A 19,149-nucleotide genomic window follows, 5' to 3' on the forward strand; every position below is an offset into this window, starting at 1 on the left:
TCAATACCACACCCTTCACTTCACACAAGTCGGTCTCCCCCAGATGGATCAACAAAATGTCTGGGCACCGCCCCTGCACCATCCATTTATTAAGGCACGGAAGCAATTCCTTCCACCGCATCCCCCCTTTACCTTTCCAAACGATGTTAAACAACCGGTCATTAAAGCCCAACATTCCCCCAAAATAACAGTGACATGCCTGGACCTGTGCCCATTTGATAAAAGAATGCCCCACAATCCAAATGGTCAGTTCCTTCGCCTGGGGCCCCGCCACCGAACTTGTAACGAGAAAAAGGAATAAGATTCACACCAAAGAGGATGACGCATGCGCCTCCTCTGCATTCTGCCATACATACCGATGATAACAGTCGGAAGACCAGCGCCCCAGCCTCATTATGTCCCCTCACGTCTAACCCATGTTATGCGCTTCTATTGCCGCCCCAATCCTGAAGGAATGCGTCCCATATTCCGCACCATCCACCCCAATGCTGACCAAAGCTTTCCGCAACACCATGCGCAGCTGGTAAACTGTTACCCTTTTCCCATTAGCGTGCCTAAAAACTGCCTCTGGCCCCAGGCCTATCGACAAAGCTCGCAACCGGCGGGACCACCGCAGGGGGCACGTTGCGTCTGGCACTGCCGCTTCCAACCTAACCCCCTTCCCCACACCCCTCTTGTCCGTTTTTGAACTGGCCAACCAGACATGTATACCTTCCTCGCCGATGGCCACATACTCCCATCGCTCGCCGTTCTTGATCTTGCTGCCCAGGAGTTCTGACACCCTGAAAGCCCCAAAAAACACCCATACCATAAGGTTGGAAAATAAACAGGTCTCCAAATCATCCCTACAGATCACCGGTAGGGCTTCCAATATATGCGCCAGCTTCTGCCAGGAAAGGGGGTGACGCGCCGCACTCTCTCCCCCCTCCGGAGCCCAACCCTCCAACATCCTCCTACCCACTTAAACTGGATTACATCCTCAGACCGACGCCAGACCTCCGCTCGTTTGCACGCCCCAGATGCCAAAAATTCCCTCCAGGCTAGTTGATACGCCGCCCATGTAGAAGCTGCCAGAGAGCCTACCACCAGTTGTAGCACCCAACGTTGCCTACATACCAAAGGTCCTCTGGCATCGGGGTCGGTGTCCTGTCCGCCTACTTGGCCAGCCCACGGAATCTCACCCACTGTGAACGAGACAAAGCATCCGCTATGTCATTGTCCACACCTGGTATATGCAAGGCCCTGACAGCAATGTAGTGTCTGAGGCAACCAAGCACAAAAACCTGCAGCAACTTCAGGATTTGCTCATCTCTTGCGGACTGTCTGTTAATGACCTCCACCACCGCCATGTTATCTACCCGAAACAACGCCTTCTTGTGTGCCAGCTCCTTGCCCCACAGTGTCAATGCTACCAGTAACGGGAAAAGCTCAAGGAAAGCTATGGTCCTCCCACCATCCTTCCACTGCCGCGGCCACTACTCTGCACGCAAAATCCTTCACCGCCTGCCACACCCAAAACATTTTGCACATCCCAGTGTACGTCCTCCTCCCTCGCCAAAAGCACTCCATTAAAAGACTGCAGAAAAACCGACCACATGTGCAAGTCCTCCTTCACCCCCACTGATAGTCGAATGTGGTGGTGAGGTGAATGTCTTCCTGCCAATGCCCGCCCCAGGCTCCTGCAAAACGTCCTTCCTGCTCTGACCACCCTACATGCAAAATTAAGATGCCCGAGAAGCACCTGAATGTCCTTCACTGTCACCTTCTGTTTTGACAGCATTCTGTCCAACAACTTCAACATTTTAAATTTATTGTCCTCTGGCAAGCGAGCCCGCATTGCCACAGATTCAATTTCAATCCCCAAGAAGGACATAGCCGTGCAAGGACCCATTGTCTTCTCGGGTGAAAACGGCACCCCCATGTCAGCCATGAGCTCATGGAAGGTGTCCAGAGCTGCCTGGCACTCCGTGGAGCCCGGTGAACCGACAAAGAAGAAATCATCCAGGTAGTGCGTCACCAATGTGTGTCCCGTGTGCCGCGTGAAGTACCACTGCAAGAAGGTGCTGAAACATTCAAATAATGCGCATGATATAGAACAACCCATCGGTAGAGCTTTGTCCACGTACCATTTTCCCTCAAAATGGATACCCAGAAGATCCCAATCTTCTGGATGGACTGAAAACCACCGGAAGGCCGACTTTGCATTGCACTTTGCCATCTCTGCAGTCGCGCCCGCGGTCACAACTAGTGACATGGCCACGTCAACTGAGGAATAAGAAACTGAGGCTGCCTCCTCATCAATGAAGTCATTAACTGAAGACCCCTCGGGCCATGAAAGGTGCTGAATCAGCCTGTATTGCCCTTCTTCTTTTTTGGGAACAACCCCGATCGGTGATATGATCAGGTTCTCAGTTGGCCAATCATCAAAGGGGCCTGCCATTCTCCCTTCGCGCACCTCCTTGTTCAGTTTCTCTTGTACCACCACCCTGTGTTCTGCTGCTGATTTCAAGTTGTCTGCCCACCTTCTCCGCCAAGGTCCCCGGTAACCCAAATGAAACCCCACTGGAACCCTTCCATCAAAACCTGCTTTGCTCCCGGATCCCCATACCCATGCAGACCCTCCATCAATTTCGCTAGTCTAACTGGCGTAGGAGCTGTTGGGCCCAGTACCCTGCAGGCCCTTGCCCCCCTATTGCTCTGGAATTGCTGTGAGGGGCCATGGGTGCTGTTCCCTGACTGCTGCCATTGCTGGCCGCCCTGTGGCTTGACGCCCCAACAGTTAACAAGGGGGTGGCGCTTTCCACACTTTGAACACTCATGCCGAAACCTGCAGTATTCCCTCGTGCAAAGGCCTTTATTAAAGTCTCAGCACACTCCTGTCGCAGTTTGCGTTGACCCTGCACCTCCCACCCCTCCCCGGGTGGGCTTCCCCTGAAAGGGCCGGTACACCAATGGCAGCCCGCTAGCCGTAAATACAGTCTTACCACCCGTGTCCTTCACTGTCACCTTCTCCATTGGGCTCTTTTTGGGCTACAAATTTACAAAGCCCAAACTTAAAATGGCGGCCCGTTGCCTGCCACCCCCCTCCCCCTGCCCCTCCCAAACTGCCCGGGGGTGCCTCCCTTTGGTCGGCCACTCCCCCCAAGCCCCCCGTGGGAGGGAGCAGACCACAAACTCGGTGCTGTGTGTAAAAGGCCGCTTTATTGAAAACAGGTGCGCATCACATTAAAATTCCTCGGCAAACACCTTACAAAACTAAACCTCACTAAATACCAAATACTGACCTTTAACTCCGCCCCTAACATTTTCCTTTGAACCTGCCCCCACCCATACATTACAACATTACAACCATAAACGTCAATGCATCAAAACATAAGCACTTTAAATTCCACCCATCCGTAAACCACTTACCCTGCCTGCTACTTTTACCCCCGTCAAACCCCGAACATGCGTAACCTAACTATAACGTAACTTGCCTACCCTTTCCATGACGATAACCTAGATCCAACAATAACCCAAAAACCTCTGTCAACATTGACACAAACTTCCAATAACCCCCGCCACCCAGAAAGCAGGTGGGGAGAGAAACTACCCCCCCTTCTGCCCCCCAACTAGGGCAACTGCTTGTATTCTAATCGGAATGCGCCTGCACATTCAAACATCTCGCTAACACCTCCCTAATCTCCAACAAGTAGAGATCCATGCCAACCCTCGATAAATGCACCCCGTCACCCCTGAAAAAGTCCACAGCCTCAAAACGCAGCTCCGTATGTGCAACTCTTCCAAAACCAAGATGACAACAGAACCTAAAAATTTCCGAATTCACTTTCCTTCGAGCCCTGTCAATGCCCCTCGGGTTCAAAGCACCCCTCCACACTCTGCGCGAGACCAACTCTGTCCACAAAACGTGGCACCCAGCCCATTGTTCCTTCAACCTCGACAAGTCCTTCTTCATGGCCCTCATCAATACCACACCCTTCACTTCACACAAGTCGTTCTCCCCCAGATGGATCAACAAAATGTCTGGGCACCGCCCCTGCACCATCCATTTATTAAGGCACGGAAGCAATTCCTTCCACCGCATCCCCCCTTTACCTTTCCAAACGATGTTAAACAACCGGTCATTAAAGCCCAACATTCCCCCAAAATAAAGTGACATGCCTGGACCTGTGCCCATTTGATAAAAGAATGCCCCACAATCCAAATGGTCAGTTCCTTCGCCTGGGGCCCCGCCACCGAACCTGTAACGAGAAAAAGGAATAAGATTCACACGAAAGAGGATGACGCATGCGCCTCCTCTGCATTCTGCCATACATAACGATGATAACAGTCGGAAGACCAGCGCCCCAGCCTCATTATGTCCCCTCACGTCTAACCCATGTTATGCGCTTCTATTGCCGCCCCAATCCTGAAGGAATGCGTCCCATATTCCGCACCATCCACCCCAATGCTGACCAAAGCTTTCCGCAACACCATGCGCAGCTGGTAAACTGTTACCCTTTTCCCATTAGCGTGCCTAAAAACTGCCTCTGGCCCCAGGCCTATCGACAAAGCTCGCAACCGGCGGGACCACCGCAGGGGGCACGTTGCGTCTGGCACTGCCGCTTCCAACCTAACCCCCTTCCCCACACCCCTCTTGTCCGTTTTTGAACTGGCCAACCAGAGATGTATACCTTCCTCGCCGATGGCCACATACTCCCATCGCTCGCCGTTCTTGACCTTGCTGCCCAGGAGTTCTGACACCCTGAAAGCCCCAAAAAACACCCATACCATAAGGTTGGAAAATAAACAGGTCTCCAAATCATCCCTACAGATCACCGGTAGGGCTTCCAATATATGCGCCAGCTTCTGCCAGGAAAGGGGGTGACGCGCCGCACTCTCTCCCCCCTCCGGAGCCCAACCCTCCAACATCCTCCTACCCACTTAAACTGGATTACATCCTCAGACCGACGCCAGACCTCCGCTCGTTTGCACGCCCCAGATGCCAAAAATTCCCTCCAGGCTAGTTGATACGCCGCCCATGTAGAAGCTGCCAGAGAGCCTGCCACCAGTTGTAGCACCCAACGTTGCCTACATACCAAAGGTGCTCTGGCATCGGGGTCGGTGTCCTGTCCGCCTACTTGGCCAGCCCACGGAATCTCACCCACTGTGAACGAGACAAAGCATCCGCTATGTCATTGTCCACACCTAGTATATGCAAGGCCCTGACAGCAATGTAGTGTCTGAGGCAACCAACCACAAAAACCTGCAGCAACTTCAGGATTTGCTCATCTCTTGCGGACTGTCTGTTAATGACCTCCACCACCGCCATGTTATCTACCCGAAACAACGCCTTCTTGTGTGCCAGCTCCTTGCCCCACAGTGTCAATGCTACCAGTAACGGGAAAAGCTCAAGGAAAGCTATGCTCCTCCCACCATCCTTCCACTGCCGCGGCCACTACTCTGCACGCCAAATCCTTCACCGCCTGCCACATCCAAAACATTTTGCACATCCCAGTGTACGTCCTCCTCCCTCGCCAAAAGCACTCCATTAAAAGACTGCAGAAAAACCGACCACATGTGCAAGTCCTCCTTCACCCCCGCTGATAGTCGAATGTGGTGGTGAGGTGAATGTCTTCCTGCCAATGCCCGCCCCAGGCTCCTGCAACACGTCCTTCCTGCTCTGACCACCCTACATGCAAAATTAAGATGCCCGAGAAGCACCTGAATGTCCTTCACTGTCACCTTCTGTTTTGACAGCATTCTGTCCAACAACTTCAACATTTTAAATTTATTGTCCTCTGGCAAGCGAGCCCGCATTGCCACAGATTCAATTTCAATCCTCAAGAAGGACATAGCCTTGCAAGGACCCATTGTCTTCTCGGGTGAAAACGGCACCCCCATGTCAGCCATGAGCTCATGGAAGGTGTCCAGAGCTGCCTGGCACTCCGTGGAGCCCGGTGAACCGACAAAGAAGAAATCATCCAGGTAGTGCGTCACCAATGTGTGTCCCGTGTGCCGCGTGAAGTACCACTGCAAGAAGGTGCTGAAACATTCAAATAATGCGCATGATATAGAACAACCCATCGGTAGAGCTTTGTCCACGTACCCTTTTCCCTTAAAATGGATACCCAGAAGATCCCAATCTTCTGGATGGACTGAAAACAACCGGAAGGCCGACTTTGCATTGCACTTTGCCATCTCTGCAGTCGCGCCCGCGGTCACAACTAGTGACATGGCCACGTCAACTGAGGAATAAGAAACTGAGGCTGCCTCCTCATCAATGAAGTCATTAACTGAAGACCCCTCGGGCCATGAAAGGTGCTGAATCAGCCTGTATTGCCCTTCCTCTTTTTTGGGAACAACCCCGATCGGTGATATGATCAGGTTCTCAGTTGGCCAATCCTCAAAGGGGCCTGCCATTCTCCCTTCGCGCACCTCCTTGTTCAGTTTCTCTTGTACCACCACCCTGTGTTCTGCTGCTGATTTCAAGTTGTCTGCCCACCTTCTCCGCCAAGGTCCCCGGTAACCCAAATGAAACCCCCACTGGAACCCTTCCATCAAAACCTGCTTTGCTCCCGGATCCCCATACCCATGCAGACCCTCCACCAATTTCGCTAGTCTAACTGGCGTAGGAGCTTTTGGGCCCAGTACCCTGCAGGCCCTTGCCCCCTATTGCTCTGTAATTGCTGTGAGGGGCCATGGGTGCTGTTCCCTGACTGCTGCCATTGCTGGCCGCCCTGTGGCTTGACGCCCCAACAGTTAACAAGGGGGTGGCGCTTTCCACACTTTGAACACTCATGCCGAAACCTGCAGTATTCCCTCGTGCAAAGGCCTTTATTAAAGTCCCAGCACACTCCTGTCGCAGTTTGCGTTGACCCTGCACCTCCCACCCCTCCCCGGGTGGGCTTCCCCTAAAAGGGCCGGTACACCAATGGCAGCCCGCTAGCCGTAAATACAGTCTTACCACCCGTGGCCAACCCCATGGTATGTTGCCACAGGTCCGTGTCCAGTTCCCCCCATTTAGCCTACGAGTCCCACGCCATCCGGCCCCGAAATTCCTCGTCATATTGAGCCCAAGCGTATCCGTCCCCCGTGATCTGAGCCTTCCTAATTACATCCATGTATTTAAAAATGGCTACGCAGCGCTCAGGGAACTTTTCACAGTATACACTGGCGTATATTAAAAATGCCGCCGTCCAATTCTCAATTGTCACCGGCACCTTAGGCCTTTTGGCCAACTCATATTCCTCTTCTTTAGAACCCTCTTTAGCCCGTACTTCCCTGTGTAACAGCTTCAAAAGCTCCACATATTCCCCTTTCCAAATACGCTCTTTAGTAGCCAGCATTAAATGCGCCCCCAAAGGTTTCGTCACACCCATGTATGGCAGTTTCTTAATCTTCAATTCCTTGCTCGGCAACGGCTCCTTGCCCCACCCAACCCCCTCCATATTCGTCCCGCCCTCCACCTTGGCACCCAAGGCTGCACCCTCTACATCCATACTCACCCCGTGTCCTTCACATATTTACCTCTGTGTAGTCTCCCCTCAATCACCTCCCCACCCCCTTCGCCCCCTGTCCCCACAGACACCATTTTTGGTTTGGCCCGTGGTCCATTAGTCTCACCTGGCTCTAAGGAGGGTGCCCGGACTGGTGCCGACCACCATGTCACTGACTCCGCGTGATCCACTGGCCGAGGAGCCCTTACCGAGGGGCCGTGCTCTCTCCTGGGTCTAGACGCCACTGCCTTTTTGCTCGGTGCTGCCTTTAAGATACTGTGAAACACATGAGAGGACCCCCCCTCCTCTGTTTCTCTCAATTCCCCTTCCTCGGGGCTGTCCTCATCGTAATCAAGCATAATAGGCTCCTCCGCCTGCTGTTCAACGTGCGCAAACTCCACACCACGGGCCTTACCGAGCCCAACCTGCCCTATGCTGGCCTTAACGGCCTCTTTATGTCCATACGGAGGAGCCGACTGTACACGCTGATACTCCCCCTGCGTTGACCTCTCTGAAAATCCATCTCCTCCGATAAGGCTGACCACCTCGTTCTGATTGTAGTTGGGGCCAGCGTGGTCGTGCTGGACCTTCTTGTGCTGGCCGCGATGGAATCCCCCGCTGGTATGGGTTGCCCCGTGCAGGGCTCTACCCTCCCTTCTCCTCAGTGTACATGGGCCGCACCCAGCCCTTCCAAGTCCGCAGCACCGCCACGCTCCCGGACCTGAAAAGCAAAAGGTTGGACTGATGTGCTGGGCCCCTCACTGCTACCTGTAGCCCCCTCCCCACGCGAGACCGGTGAACACCCCCATGCTCGCCTGCCCCTGACCTACCCTGACCTTCCTGTACCTACCGGGGGGGCCCAAGCCCTTGCCCGCCCCCACCGCACCTCCGACCCCACGTGCACCCCTCCCACGGCCCCCTCCCCCATAAATGGCCTGCTGGATCCCCTGATACCTGCCCCCCGCCCCCGGGGGGCTTGGCCCAGGCAGTGCCCACCCCCTTCGATGCCCTGAACCCCCTCCGCCCAGGCAGGGAAAATATCCAGTCCCTCCCATGCCGGGCCGCCCCCAGCTGGCTCAAGGTCCACCTGCAAGTTCGCCTCCCCCCCAGAAATACCGCCTCTGTTGTCTGGCCCCCAAACCTGGTCCCCGCTGCCCAAATCGAAGGCCCCTGGCCCGCCTTGGCTTAATTGAGGACCCAAATTGACATCCCGAAGACCCTGCATGGGAACAAACTGGGCATGCTCCTCCATCCTCCCACTTGCGCCCACTCCCCCTCCCCATGGAACCCCCCCACCGACAACACCTCGGCCCTCAAAGTACCCTGCGGCAAGGAAAGCAGGGGGCTGGAAATATGTCCCCTAACTGATATGCACTCTTCCGCTGTAACGGGGGCCGCACGACCTGCCTGACCCGCGGGCTGCATACTGCCCAGATCCCTCGCCTCCAGTGCCGGGCCTAATGCTAGAAATCCAGCCCCACCCTCCACACCGCCGGGGACGTCTGCTGACAGAGGTGCACGCACGAGGGGGGAAGGGCCCACCACCCCCTCCTCCCAGCCGCTGGCATCTGTTATTTTCGGGGAAAAGGAAAGCCCCGGGCCCCCGAGCCGCCCAGCCTCCCCACCGCATGCCCATCTGCCACGAATGTGAGCGATGGGAAACGCCGCTTGCTAGCTCCACCGCCCGCTTACTTTTCATCGTGGGGGCGGAAACGGCCCGATCTCGAGGCTCCCTCGCCATGTGCAGCTCCCTATCGCCAATCGGAGCGGCGCTCCGCCCGCCCGCCTCCCCAGACATTTCTCCCTCTACCGCTTGCCGTATATATGCCGGGCCGCCTTTTTGGAGCGAGGGCGGCCCCGTTAACTTACCAGCGATAACCGGGACCGCTTCGGGGACGTGCAGGCGGCCACTGCCGCCGCTACACCTGCCGAGGCCCATCACGTGGGGCGGGACGGCCCAGCCACCTCTCCCACCACGAGGTCCATCCGGCCCGCCTCACTCAGGAGCCGGAGGGCCTCCAACACGCGGTAATCCTCCTGCGACATTATGCCCGATTTTTTCCACGCAAAGCTCGTGTACCAACAGCCACAAGACCCCGCTAAGCTACCCTAGCTGACACTTCTCACGCTATCCAAAAAATAATAATCCCCGCTAAGCTCCCAGCCACCAGGTCACCGAACCTAAAATGGTGGCTGGGAGCAGGAGCCCAACCTACCTATGGTTGGGCTCCATTGGGCTCTTTTTGGGCTACAAATTTACGGAGCCCAACTTAAAATGGCCGGCCCATGGCCTGCCACCCCCCCTCCCTCCTCCCCTCCCAGACTGCCCAGGGGGCACTTCCCTTTGGTCGGTCGCTCCCCCCCAGCCCCTCATATCAGTGTAATTATGAGTGCTATTCGGGGACTATGACTGACACTTTCCCGCAAGCAAAATCAAGTAATGAAGACGAGAGAAACCTGTAAATATGATACATTAAAACCTCATTGTTGCCAGGTTTTCAGTGTATTTATGAGCGACATTTAACTACCTAGGGGGCATATCAACAAGGGCTTTATCTCTACTTTTTTGGCTTTAAAAGCCAAAAAAGCAGAGATAAAACTAGTGCCCTATCAGCAACAGGGTGCTAACACGCAAATTCGCATGTTAGCACCCTTTTACTCTATGCTTCCCCATGCATCTCTAATGAGATGCAAAGGGGGCGTTCCAGAGTAAAATAATAGGAGAAATGTCGTTAAGCGACATTTCTCCTATTATCAAGGATACCCTGTTAGCGATAAAAAAAGCAGCGCTAACCGCGGTTAACGCTGCTTTTTTACGTCTGGTATTTTTCTGACTTAGCCATGATATCCTATGTAAGATGGATATCATGGCTAAGTATGTCTATCCCTATCAGCAAGCTATCGCCAAACCTTGTGGGATTATCGCTGTATTTCCAGCGATAATCTCACAATTGGCAGCTTGAGCTCAGAATTTTATCGCTTTGGAGATGAGTGTTGCTGATAGCACGCTATCTCCGCGATAAAATTCAGAGTTGGCCGGCGATAATTATCCTCGCGCAAGAGCGCTGAGCAATAATTATCGCCGGCCCTTGCTGATATGCCCCAAAGTCGGCAGCAAATATTTAAAAAGGTACTCCTTGACTGGACTTACTGATGGCTAAAATCATTATACCCCGAGTGTTCGGTTAACATCCCCCCACACCTGCCAACCGGTAGTAAGTGCGACTTCAACTATGTCGCGCAGCTCCTGAAAGGTAACTGTACACCACAGACTTTGTCTGAACTTCAGCTGTAACACATAGGGCAGGCAGCTGATGACCATGCTACAACCTATCTTTCATAAATTATTATAAGCCAAACATTTTTATTAGCAGAGAGTAGATTGTTAAAATATACACAATTCAGGGCACCGGCACACTTACTTTTTTAGGTGAGCAGAGTGGCATTTCAGTTACGGGCTCCCGCGACAAACATCCTATGGCTACACAGTGGTGTTCTGAGCTCCACAGCAGCCCTGGTCCTTGTGATTGGGTCCAGGTCTGTCCGGCAGTCGTGGGGCTCAACACTGATTGTAAAAGTTTGTTTACCGTACGGTGATGCGAGCACAGCGAAATTGCCACAGCCAGCCTCTTAACCCTGCAAACTTATTATGCATTGCTTGAATGAGGATCCACGTGTGTGTTGGACTTAAAAATAGAACAGAGTGAAAGTGAAACTATTCAAATAAAAGTACACAGCAGAACGGCTTGGCCATAACAAGACTTCCGGAGCAACCAAGGTTTTTTTTCCGGTGCACCCCAGGGACGTCACTTCTGAGAAGCATGTGCACTCTTTTAAAACAAGCATTTGCAATGCAATACCACTCGCATTTACGCGAGAGGGATTGCATTAAAAATGCGAGTGCGGGTGTGAAAGAAGGCACGAACGGGAGTGGGGGGATGAAGGGTTGGGGAAAAATCACGGACTGCGTGAGGGGGAGGGGGGACACAGGTAAAAAAATTATGTTCAGTAAAGGGGCCAATAGCCTCGGATGTGTACAAATTACGCTATGGACGTTAGGAGGCGGGACTAACAAGGGAATAACCAATCAGAAGGCACCATTTAGGATAGAAGCCAAACAAAAAGATGGGGGGAGAGTGGGCAGAGCTTACGCGAAGCTTCCCCACTAAAGTATATACCATAAGCCTCGCAAAGCGTGCAGTGCATGCGCTGCAGTGCTAGGCGCGAGACCTAATAATGGTCACAAATAAATTACGTCAGCATTCAATGTAATGCTTCCATTGCTTAATGATAATGGCATTACTTCTAGTCCTACTCCCTCGCCTTCCTTCTTAACAAGTGAGAGGTCCTCCGCCTCCCCCAGACCCACCCCAGCTTATTAAAAACACCGTCCGCCCGCACCACCTCCTGCACGTAAACAAGCCGAGCCTAAAACTTAGTTGGACTGCACCGGGTGGGTGGGTGCGGCCTAGAAGGAAGGCGGGGGAGTAGGACTAAGAGTAATGCCATTATCATTAAGCAATGGATGCATTACATTGAATGCTGACGTAATTTATTTGTGACCATTATTACCTCGTGTCCCTCCCTCGCCTTCCTTTTTAACAAGTGAGGACATAGCAAGCCAAAAACAGAGACGGACAACTGAGTGCAAAGGAACACCAATTTAATAAAATGCCCAATCACAACCCAAAAACCCTCCACACCTTCATAGAGGACACAACCCTGTGGCCCAGGACATTATCCAATTGCTCCAGACCAGCAATCCGATAGTGGGAGGCAAAAGTGGAGGGCAAGACTGCTGGAGCAGGGTTTTCTGTCAAAATCCGAACAACAGCTTATATTTTTATATGTCATAATTAAAATGACTAATAATTAATTTACTAGATATTAAATTTGTTGGAGTTTCTGATTAATCAACCTTATTAATGAAATAATTACACGTGGGGATGCATTCGTGTTGCTTTATTAATATGTGAACTAAGTTGGAGAGCAAACTAATTAGATGCATGAGGTTAAATGTGCTATTAGTTATTTGTTTAAGCGCAAACGCTTTGAAATAATACGCTTTAAATGCTTCTCTATGTTGCAGATAGCTAGATAATTACATACACATAAGGGTATTAGTGGAAATCAACACTGTATAATCATTACGATGAAGTAACGTTGTTTTGTGTTTCTTTTAATTAAGATTGTCCATTCTGGCCTACTAAAAGATGGCCGACCATTACAGCCTGCATTTGAGTTGCTGAAATACGAAGTGAGGCCTCGCTGAATATGGTTGAAATCCTGACCACGGCCTCTGTCTGTATTGAAAGTTTCCGTGAGGACAGCAGCTCCGGGCTTGATGCCAGTTGTCACCAGTTATCCTTGGGAGAGAATAAAAGCCACAATGAACTTTGATAAACTTGCGGTGGCTTCACTATGATTCCGAGGAAGAGCATTCATGGATGTTACATTTTTTAGTTTATGCTTCCTTCTTCCGTGTTTTTATTTTTGAGATTTTCGAGAGCGGAGGTTTTTTTTTCTAAATGTTGCGAGTCAACATCCTTTCCGGCTCGCTCTGCTCAATGGCTCAATGGACGTTCAGAGTTTGTTTGTTACTTTAATGTGTAAGTTTGGGTATAAATATTGTTAGACCAGAGAGGGTCTAAGGCCACTTCTTCCTGAACCTATGCTCGAGAGGATCAACGCTGATTGAGAGGACGGCGACTCGGGAGACAGACTTTACTGAGAGACCTGTCCTGACCCTATTTACGACATTTAGCTAGAATAGGTAACTATGAGAATAATGATTTTGCAATTGAATAATTTCCATTTGAACTAATTTAGATAAAGCAATTTCTTGTTTGAATTACAGTGTCGGGTCGTTATTTCTGGTCATTTATTGAGTTTCCAAATGTGTTCTTATTATTTAAATCATGACTCAAGACATATCAATTAGGTTACATTGACCTCAGTTTAGATGCAGATTGATTTAGGATTTCTCTCGTATATTCAGTGTGGATAGAGTAATAGAATGAATGTTAGTGTGATGGGCCCTAGCGAATGATGAGTATATGTGCGTATGACTGTGGAATTACTCTGTCCGTGGGAGTAGGGAGAATTTATATGCTCTGATCTGCAGCAGTTTCCTGGTAGCAGTATGATGGTTTGATTATTGTCTTGATCTGATAGATTGCTTGTACATAGGCTTTTGGATTTATTGGTTTATTGATTGATGTTGATATATGTATTAACCCCTTCCATGCTCATGACGGAACGGTTCCGTCATGAGCCACGGTTGAGCTGTGCTCATGACGGAACCGTTCCGTCATGGTCCCGCCCGCGCTCGAACCCTTCAGCACCGCGGCGGAATTCGCCCAGCGCTGAAGGGGTTAACACTAAATGTTGAGGTCGTATTGAGTTTTATGTAGTGTGTACGGCTTCTGGAACGTAGGGAGCTGGTGACGGTTTCGTAGTAGGGCAGAGGGAAGTGAGTGCTGCTCTCGGGAAAAACGGGATTGTTGGCCCTGTACGTATGCAGGGAAAAGCGTGTGACAATTGAAGTTGCGCGTCGCATTGTCTGGGTTCGGAATCAGTGACATCGTCGTGTGTTACTATTAGAGATGTATTTTCAGTATAAAAGGGGGGTGTATGGTAGCGAGGGTTATCTGTGAAACTCTGGTCTTAAGTCCCAGGGATCCGTAAGGTTTGCCGTTAAAGCTTATCGCTGGAGAAGTAATAGGTATTCTCTGAGCTTGTTTGAAGGACTGGGCAGAGGTAAGCGCTGCTTGGTTAACATGTGTTATAATTCTGTAGTGGGACAGACTGTTCGCTGTTCTCGGGAAAGGCAGGATTCTGTGTGGATGTACTGCATTTTCTGGTGTGAAAGTGAGTGAATGTATGAGCATTTAGTTGATTGTGAAACTCTTAGGAGCATTCCGAGAGAAAACAGTTAATGGATGCATGTTAGAAGGGCAGAGTAGAGGGATGTGCTACTGTGTCAACTAAAGTAATAATTCCGTAGTGGAACAGAGGTAAGCGCTGTTCTAGAGAGAGGCGGGATTCTTGTGAAAAAGGTCTTTACTATTCTGTGGTTAGCGAAGCAGACAATGGAGATGTTTATATGTTGTAACTGATAGATTTTGTAGAATCTGAAACGAAGTCTACTGAGAAGGCTTTTGTAAAGGAGGGGTAGACGAGTGACAAGAGACAGGAGTAGAAGTGACTGCAGCGACTACTGACGTCAGAAAGACCGCGCTGTGATTGGGCAGTGGGTTAGAACAGTGCTCGCGCTGTGATTCGTGCGTTGGTGTGAGCCGCGCAGGGATTGGAAGGAGTACAGGGTGACGTAGACGTTCCAGGATTGGTGCGTTAGTGTGAGTCGCGCTGTTCTTGGACAAAAGATCGTACGGTTGCGGAAGGGACTAGAGAGTTGTGGTAAACGGGTAAACGCTAAAATGTATTACCAAACGGAGGAAAAGAAAAAGAAATCCTTGTTCGGTAAAATTAAAAGGTGGTTCGACAAGGATAAGGACATAATAACTAGAGAAGGTGAACTATTACCTCCGACAAGAACCCCTGCATCCTTCATGGTTGCGAAATATGGGTATCATACCTGTATATGGTTAGATAATTGGGCTAAGTACACTAAAGAAGATGGTGTTTTAGCATTCCCGGAATATGGTTCATTTAATTTGGCCGTGTTGAGAAATTTATGGGAGAAAATGATGTGTCTAGAGCCTAGACCAATGCCGACACAGTTTGAGGCATTGGTGGAATGGGTGCATGAGCGAGAAAAGCAGAGTAGTGGAGGCAATTATAGGTATATTTTTGGGAGGAAATATGATCGTGAAATTCATCATGATCGAATGAGGAGATGGCGAGATGCTAGTATGTCAGAGGGATTATATCCTATGAGAACTGTTGAAAAGACGGAAGAGAGGAAAGGTGCAGAAAAGGTACCTGATGCAGAATTGAGAAGGTATGGGGCTAATGATTATGAGGATGAAGTCTTGGATGACATGATTTACAAGAGACCACCTCCATATAGTCCAGAACCAGAAGAGAGAACGCCAGTTGCTACTCCCATGAGAGATACTTTGCGAATTGTTAAAACAGAAGTTGTGACACCTGATTTGAAAGGTGGTAGCTCTTTCACGGAAAGGGAGAGAGAGGAAGAGCGACAGAGAGAGAGAGAGTGCAATCGGGAGTGAGAAAACAAGAGAATTAGCAAGAACGACATCTGAGTTGACTGAGAAAATTAGAGCGCTAACAAAGAATCTAGAAGCTGTTACAGTGCCTGTAACCATAGGTCCGGTTATGCCTATTTTTGATAAACAAAGAATGGGTGAAAATGGTTTGACGGTTCCTTTCGTAGGAAATGGTTTGGTTAATTCTTCAGGAGAGTCAGGAATGAGGATGGAAGAAAATCATTTGAGACAGCTGAGACATGACACATGTGGTGGAGAGTTAAATGTACAGCCTAATTCAGGATTGAATACTGGTTGTTTGGGAGGATCGATTATGGAACCACAGAGGGTTACAGAACAAGCGAGTACAGTGAAAAGGTCTACAGAAATAACGGCTGAGGATTTGAATGATTGGTTAAAAGTTCTCCAAAAGAAGGATAAAGATTCACAGGCAATTGATGTAGCCAGGTTGCGCATAGGACTGGAGGAACTTATATCAGGAACAATTCCTACAGAGATGTTGAAAAATCATCATGATGGAGAGTTGTTATTCATGTGCAAGAGTATTACCTGGAGGGCTAAGAGTACACATGACAGGTTAAAAGGAATAGCGAGTGAACTGGGAGTTGATATGGATAAGGTGAAAGCTTTGCAGAAACCTTACAGGGTGGACTTTTCAGACAAAGACATTGAGAATCTAAATGGTGTTGGCAGAACAGGGCAGATAAAGGAAATGATTTCCTTATTGCGAAAATGGGGTGATGTGGAAAAATGGAAGGATAGGTGGTACAACAAAAGGGAAGATTCAGTGGACAGGACTTACTCAGCATTTCCCATGAGAGAAAAGGAAAAAACAGTGGATGCCTATCCTATGAGAGAGATTCCTGGAGGAGGATATGTACATGTTCCATGGACTAGACAGGATATTTTGTCATTTACGAATGATTTCCCTCGATTGAGAGAAAAGCCCGTCGAGTGGTATAGGCAGGTAGATGGGTTTGTGAAATTGTCAAAAGTGCTGTGGATTGACCTGAATAGTCTGTTCGATATAATTGTTCCAGCAGACTTGTGGGCAGAGTGTAAAATAGTCATAGATTGGCCCACTAAAGAATACCCGAGGGATCAAAGAACAGGAGCTCCACACCCGGAGGTTATGAGAAAATACGAGCAGGTTATTGTGTTCCTGAAGAATAAGGTACCTCCTAAAGAGACAGACTGGGTTAAGATAGATCGAACACATCAAGAAGCAAAAGAATCAGTTCATGCCTTTTATGAAAGGTTAATACTGGCTTTTAAACAGTTCAGTGGAGCTGAACACCTGGGTGATAAGGATTTGAGTCATTTTGTATACAGGTTTGTATATGGCTTGAGACCTGAGATCAGTGAGATGATACGTGAGCATACAGTCGACTGGCAGAGTAAGAAGATTGATGAAATCTTGAGACATGCGAAGTACTTTAGTGATGAGATTGAGGCAAAACAAAGAAAGCTGAAGGAGAAAGCAATGTGGGCACAGGTGAAAGTTGCAGAAAGACAAGAAGCACAGCGGGTGGAACAAGCAAATAATCCATGAAATAGGCCCAGATATGGCACAGGAAAAGGAAAGGGGAACTTAGAAGAGGCCAAAAAGAAGTTCCCATGTCACAACTGTGGACAGTTGGGGCATTGGAGATCCGAGTGTACGAATCCACCATTAGTGAGTAATGAGAATAAATCATTGAATCAACAGGTGCAGAACGAGGGGTGTAATCATCAGCAGCAACAGCAGAAGGTTGTCAGACAGCAGAGTCAAGAGCCAAAGCCGCCTTTGCCGCAGAATAGAGGGTCCCAGAAATATAACCAGGACTCAGGATTCTACAATGATGAGCAGGTAAACAAACCGAGGCGTTCTAACCCAGTACAGCAGTACTGGCTAAAGAATGAGGGGAGTGAGTCTGAAGGGGACTACTGACGGTGCCGAAGAGAGGAGGAAGAGTGCATACTTGGTGCAACTCTAGAAATAGACCAGGCAGGACCATTTGTAGATGGGAAAATAAATGGGGAAAGTGTTACTTTCTTAGTAGACACAGGAGCGACGAGATCAACTGTCAGGTCAGCAGATATAAGAAATCTTCCTCTCTCGGACGAAGCAATCCAAGTGGTTGGTGTAGCTAATACACAGATTAAGACTCGTCTTACTGAACCAGTAAGGGTAAGAATAGGGAAATTTTCAGATATGCACAGATTTGTGGTCTGTGACACTAGTCCAGTGAACTTGTTAGGTAGGGACTTATTGTGTAAGATGAATTGCACAATTTTTTGTACTCCGGCTGGAATAGCCTTTGAGACACCAGATGAGGATGTTTTGTACAGGATGACTCTAGATAATAGAGAAAGTGAGATTGTTGGGACCTATGCTGTGTTTAATCCAGATGATTTGCCTCAAGAGTTGAGGAATACAGTAAAAGCAGCAGTTTGGGACTTTACTGGAGAGGATGTGTGATTGATGAATAATGTAGATCCAGTGAAAATTGCAGTGAAGGAGGGAATCACTTACCCTAATATCCCACAATACAGACTGACACCAGAAATAATTGAAGGAATAACACCTATAATTGACAAGATGATACAGCAGGGTGTTTTGAGAGAGTTACTGAGTAGCCCATGTAATTCACCAATAATGGGGCTGAAGAAACCAAATGGGAAGTTCAGGATAGTACAGGATTTGAGAAAAGTTACCAAAATTGTGGTGTCATGTTGTCCCATTGTGCCAAATCCATCAGTGATTTTGTATCAGATTCCTCATGATGCTGAATGGTACACGGTGATTGATTTGTGTCATGCTTTCTTTTCAATTCCATTGCATCATGACAGCCAGCCGATATTTGCATTTCGGTTTGGACAGCGTATTTTGGCATGGTGCCGTATCCCACAGGGGTATACAGAGAGTCCATCAATATTCAATCAGTTGTTGAAGAAGTCTTTGGAGAGTTTGATTATGCCTGAAAGCTCAGTACTAGTACAGTATATCGATGACCTACTTGTGGCATCGAAGACACGTGAAGCTTGTGAAGTAGATCTCATAGCTTTACTGAATCATCTGGCTGATGGAGGGTTAAAGGTATCTCCAGCCAAATTGCAGTTTTGCAAGAAAGAAGTACATTATCTTGGACACAATATTGAGAAAGGTCTGAGAAAAGTGACCAATGACAGGATCAGGATTATCAGAGGAATGAGAGCCCCAATGACCCAGAGAGAAGTAAGGATGTTTCTGGGAATGGTGGGTTATTGTCGTCAGTGGATACGTAATTTCTCCCTGATAGCAAAGCCATTGATTAAGTTGACAAAAAGTGAAGTGAAAGACCCATTGGAACTGAATGCGGAACAAATGGCAGCATTTGAAGAATTAAAGAGCAGAATGTGTGAAGCTCCTGCTTTGGGAATGCCAGACTATGAGAAGGAGTTTGAATTGTACTGTAGTAAGAGAAATGGATGTGCACTTTCAGTGTTAATCCAGAAAC

General features: G+C 49.2%; 1 protein-coding gene and 1 long non-coding RNA gene across 2 annotated transcripts in view; one reads left to right on the plus strand and one right to left on the minus strand.

Moving 5' to 3' along the window:
- The window catches only part of LOC146862115 (uncharacterized), a 28,264-nt gene extending 14,938 nt beyond the window's left edge, over positions 1–13,326 (plus strand). The window contains exon 2 of the long non-coding RNA XR_014978101.1: positions 12,667–13,326. This is a non-coding gene — a long non-coding RNA (uncharacterized LOC146862115). The remainder of the gene's footprint in view (positions 1–12,666) is intronic.
- LOC146862116 (uncharacterized) lies at positions 1,439–2,440 on the minus strand. The gene has a single exon (XM_085643390.1). It carries the CDS (start codon positions 2,438–2,440, stop codon positions 1,439–1,441), a length of 1,002 nt encoding a protein of 333 aa, XP_085499516.1.
- Positions 13,327–19,149: the final 5,823 nt, after the last annotated feature.

This window comes from Triturus cristatus, chromosome 2_2 (assembly GCF_964204655.1).
Source record: "Triturus cristatus chromosome 2_2, aTriCri1.1, whole genome shotgun sequence".
In the NCBI taxonomy this organism is placed as follows: domain Eukaryota; kingdom Metazoa; phylum Chordata; class Amphibia; order Caudata; family Salamandridae; genus Triturus; species Triturus cristatus.